The sequence below is a fragment of the Cryptotermes secundus genome, unplaced genomic scaffold (genome assembly GCF_002891405.2).
Source record: "Cryptotermes secundus unplaced genomic scaffold, Csec_1.0 scaffold94, whole genome shotgun sequence".
NCBI classification, from domain to species: Eukaryota; Metazoa; Arthropoda; class Insecta; order Blattodea; family Kalotermitidae; genus Cryptotermes; species Cryptotermes secundus.
This window is the reverse complement of record NW_019737391.1, coordinates 3,171,623-3,176,952: the sequence shown is the minus strand read 5'-3', so window position 1 is coordinate 3,176,952 and position 5,330 is coordinate 3,171,623. Positions and strand designations below refer to the sequence as shown.

The 5,330-nt window shown below is 41.4% G+C and overlaps 1 protein-coding gene across 1 annotated transcript; it reads right to left on the bottom strand.

Moving 5' to 3' along the window:
- Window positions 1–531: 531 nt before the first annotated feature.
- On the bottom strand, window positions 532–5,320 carry LOC111870276 (the record flags this gene model as incomplete). The annotated part of the gene is made up of 4 exons (XM_023862410.1): window positions 5,241–5,320; window positions 2,860–3,007; window positions 1,226–1,458; window positions 532–743 (listed from the first exon to the last, which is right to left on the bottom strand). Coding segments are annotated over exons 1-4 (654 nt in total), but the record flags the coding sequence as incomplete, so codon positions are not given.
- Between the last annotated feature and the right edge of the window lie 10 nt (window positions 5,321–5,330).

Here is a 5,330-nt window from a genome sequence, read left to right as displayed (position 1 = left end):
GGTGAGCCCCAGAGCCAGTTTGGATACTGTGGGAAAGAGAAAGATTCCTGCTGGGAATCGAACCAGTTCTTGTTCATCCAGCCCATACAGAAAACACAACACAGACATATGTGACTGGGAATATGGGAAGTGAATACTAAATGACATAAAACTTTATACTGTGTTAGAAAACATCAAATAGGGATTCCATTGTAATTAATGTTCAGTTCCAACAAGAACTGGACTGCAACATGCAAATTATGCTCCAACAGTTGGATTTCAATGCCAATGAAGTACTTTCTTTGTTTAAGAATGTGTGTAGCTATATCTCCACTTCTCGTGTTTTCATGGTGCAGCGTTTAATTAAGTACAGGGACAACTTTACATCTCTATTTTTCTACTTCAAAATTCTGACATACAGAATATATTACAGTATGCGTGAAGTAAATGTCAACTGTAAATTTCACGGTCTACATGGATCCATGAAGGGACCTATATTTTTAACCTATTAGTTCCAGAAATCACATCTAAAATTTCAGCTTACATACGTACCAGAACTGGCAGACTTGAGTTGATCTTGTCTGCTATGTTGAGTTGCTTGCCAGCTGAACTGAAGATGTAGATCACATCTTTGGTACTGCTGGCACAAAGGCGGCAAAGCTGGCCAGGGTGTTTCAAAACAGCATTTCCATCACCATCGTCCATAAAACCATCCAGATTATCATCAATGTCTGACTCAATTTTAATGATGGTTTCACAGTTATCTGAAAGAAAAATGTATTTATCTGAAGACAAGAAGGTGCAATACAGTTAAACCTCAGTAATCTGAAACTGAAAGGAAAGAAATAATTTCAGGGAGTGATTCATTGCTAGGACATACAGTGAGTAGTGTGCACTTTAGCACGACACAGTCAAGTAGTTTCATTCACACTGGTAACAGAGTCTACAGAGTTGAGAGCATAAAATCGCAACATGAGTTTGTTAAAATGTTTGGTCATCTTGGGCTAAGCTTTAGATTTGGAGAGGTTCACTTCTTTGTTACAGAACTTTACATGGCTGTCTTTCCGTCCTACCAGATCTGACATCCCACATTGGTGATCCCAATGTGATTGTGGGCCGGCCATTGGGAAGGCACACAGATAAGGTTAAACAGTTATTTTGAGGAATTCTAATGGACTCGTCTGAAGGATCTATCAGTCTCAGCTCCAGCCTCCCCAGATGGAAATAAGATAAGACTGGTAATTACCGATAAACACTGGTTCCTCTTCTTCACAGATATCCTCTGTATCCAATATACAGTTCTTGTTGTATGATGACTGCACCACTGGAAACACCATTGGTATGGCATCTTCTTTTAATTTTCTACCAGATGAATCTGTAAAATGTTCCTCAATGAAGTGGTTGGAACACACTGCAAGGCTGAGCTCCATACTGTCCAGGAGATCTTCACGTTTGCAGACAGTAAGCCACTGAAGTTGCCTGTAGAAGAATGCAACATGTCAGTCATTAGTATTTTATAATTTTTAATAAAAAAATAAGTATATAGAGGCAAAAGGTAAAGCTATCCCTGCAACTCAGTTCCAACAAGAACTGGACTGTGAGACGTCGAGGCTCCCACATTTTCTAGACAATCAGCTCACAGATGGTGGTAAGGTTGTCAGCCTTACGCCCCGGCCAACCTTTACCCCCTGGAAAATTCCTGGTACTCATTTCTGTTAGAGGTTGGGTCAACCCCAGGGCCATTGTGTGGTTGGAAGGATTAGGTAAACAGAAAAATTCAATGACCTCATCAGGAATAGAACCTGCGACCTTCCAGATTGTAGCATAGTGCCTCAACAAACTATGCTACTGTGTGCCCCAGTATATACAGGTGGCTGTGACTATTATGTCCATGTTTTCTTACATCCAGAGCTCCTTTTCAGTGTTATGAGGAGCATCAATGTCTCATCTGTGGCCACTGTAGAAGCTGCCATACACATTGGGTGAGTTCTGCACACTTTCTCTCACTTTCCCCACCACTGAGACCCAGTCATAATATTTCCTAGTCATTCTCCACTGTGCTAGGTGTTTCTTCAGTCCATTTCTCATTTTAAATGCTCTTTGATATATATGGCAATTTTCAGGAACTCCATGGCTTTAGTCTGAAAGCGAACTATACTGACCGAGCAATCGCCACTTGTCGGTGAAGTGCCATCTTTAGCGGATAGAGGGTGTCGCGTGATCAGCGCTAGCCCCCATGGCCGTTATTTTCGGTTTTATAGACCGGAGCCTCTACTTTTGCATTCAAGTAGCTCCTCAATTATCCTCCCGAGTGTACCCCATTCCAGACCTACTACTTCTCAGAATATCTGGTAGCGCCGGGAATCGAACCTGGGACCTCTGGACCTGTAGCCAGGAACGCTGACCACTACACAATCCCAATATATAAAGACAGTCACCTGCAAATTGATGAATAGCGTGAATTTAATATAGAAGTCTTCATGACCACACTTAATGTTTTTAACTTGGGGGGGGNGGGGGGGGTCAACCATATCCTTCAATTGCATCCTGGACAGTCTCTTGCAGGGGAAAATTTGTCATCATCCATATGTTGCTTCTGTATGGGATGCAGGTATGGTATATGATTTAGAAGTTAAATTTATTTTCTTTCACTGTATAAATGTCAATACAAACAGGGTTCTATGTTACTCTTACCTTACACATAATAAAGTGCAAGTTACCATCCAAGTATACCTTATTACCTGAGTAGACTGTTTGCTACAGACACCCCAACATGTTTCAGTCTACTCAGGCAAGAAGCAAGATATACTTGGAAGGTATCTTGCATTTGATTTTATATAGGACATGAATCTTATCAGCTTACCTTGTGTATTTACTTACTTGTCTTTGGAAACTGGCAAGGTGAAGAACGTTCTCTCAGGAAATTTTAGTTTGTTGCTAGCACAGCCAGGTACAATGCAGGTCAATGGAGATGCGTTAGCAGTCACATCACTCTTGGTATGTCCAACTCCCAGACTTGGATTCAAACCTAAATCATTTACACAACACACAAATTTTAATGCAAAATATATATGTGAGGTTATGCGAAAAAAAGCACCTGACAAAACAGGGGCTCTAATACACTTCTATACTTCAAAGAGCATATTAAGTAACGCATCTGCTCATCTGAGACAAATGAAAAATAAGTCATTGAGTGAAAAAAAAATGCATATATTCATTAATATTCTCCACAGCCCTATTTTTTTTCCTACTTTCTTTATTTAAAAAAAAAGGCTTATGAAACCTGCTTGCTGTCTGTGTATCCCCCTAACTCCTAAAAGCTATAATTATGGAGCCAGAAGAAATGGCAGTTATAAACTGTATGTGATGTGATATAATGCCTGAAAGACAGAAGAGTGTAGTCAGAGTACTGTGGAAATAGCCATTACTAGGTAGTGGCTCAGGAATTAGGTCTTCCAAACTGTCTGTCTGGTACTGCTGGTCCTCATCAGGCCACGCAGAATCCATTTTTCTGTCTCAGGTCTTGTAATCAGTCTTCCAACCCTTGGGCTGTCCTCTTTATACATGGTGTCCCAGGTGTTTGGTGCCATACTTCAGGAGTGTACTGAGGGTCCCTATAGAACAACTCTGAAATAGGAACCCATGTCCGCAAATGCAAAATAGCAGCACTAGGGCGGCATTTAATATCATTTTGTTCAAACTTGGTGCCTCAATGTCGAAGAGCATGCACATGCATATTACTCCTTCCAAACTCTTAAGACTCACCTGCTAGAGTAGATGTTGAAATTGGCACCCTCCATCTTCAATGCATATGTTACATCAACGAAAGAAACTTAGGCACACCCTTTCAAATATTCCAGGTGTCTCACGGATTACGTCACATGCAGCAAGTATTCTGGCCAACAGCTCGAATTCATTATCCACAGGCGTGTCGTAGATCAGGCTTTTCACATGGCCTCAGATGAAATAGTCCAGAGGTGTCAAGTCTGGGGATCGGGGTGGCCAAGGCACTGGGCCTCCTCTTCTTATCCAACAACCATGAAAAGTAGCATCCAGGTACTCTTGCGATAAAATGCTGAAGTGTGCCAGTGCTCTGTCATGCTGTATCCACATTTGCCTCCGCACATCAGTGGCAAATCTTCTAGCAAAGGTGGAAGGATACGTTCCAGGAACACAATGTAAAAGGGCCCATTGAGTCGTGGTGGTAGGAGGAAAGGCCCAATCAAGTGATCACCAATGATGCCCACCCAGACAGACAGAAAATTGTGCCTGGTGGTAACCAGCTACAGTAATGTTGGGGTTTTTGTCAGCCCAAATGGGGCTGTTTTGACAGCTGAACCAGCCATCCCTTATAAACTGCACTTCATCTGTGAATAACACGTGATTCAGGAAGTTTGGCTGATGTAAACACTGGTTCAGTATCTACTGACAAAATTGAACTTGTGGTACAAAGTCAGCTGGACCTACGTCGTGTACTCGAGTTGGATGATACGGATAAAGGTGTTGGTCGTGTAGGATCCTCCAAACACTTGATTTTGATGTCCCCACAATCTTGGCAATGGCACGAGTGCTGGTGGATGGTTGTTCTTCTATGCAATGCAGTTCGACATTGAGACACCAAGTTTAAACGAAATGATTTTAAATGCTTCCTTAGCGCTGCTATTTTACGTTTGTGGACATGGGTTCCTATTTCAAAGTTATTCTATAGGAACCCTCAGTACGCTCCTGAAATATGACACCAAACTCCTGGGACACCCTGTATAACTTAAGAGGAAACACCACCTCCAATGGTTCCTCTGTTGTTGGCCTGCTTCCTTCTGTGTCTGTATGTTTATTTTCTATCAATGCTAGGCAACAACTTGGTGAACAAGTTCCCATGGCAATGAATACACACGTTCAATGCATCATGTTCTGTGCAGTCCATGTCATATCAAAGGATAGTAGGTGATTAGTTCTTCCTAAAACTTATGTTTCTACAGATTTCAAACAGTACATGATATTTTGCATAAGTAGGCTCATGTGGAGCAATTACAATAGTGTGGGGAGGTGAAGTCTGCCTTGTGGAGGAATATCTGGTCTCTTTCCTTGAGGTTTTCCTATGAAAACTTTGTATACAGTCCCTTTTCTCCCAGGAATGCCCACCAGTCAAAATCCCTTTGATCTGCTCAATCTAAATAACATATCGCAAAGACTAGGTGAATGACTATTAGCTCTCCAAGAAGGACTCTGTTCTGTGGAGGTAATAAATATTTCAAACTAACCACTTGAAATATAATCTACTACTTTTTGATCATCTGTGACTTTTTGTCCATTGTTGTTCATCTGATTGAAATCTAATGGTATTCCAACTT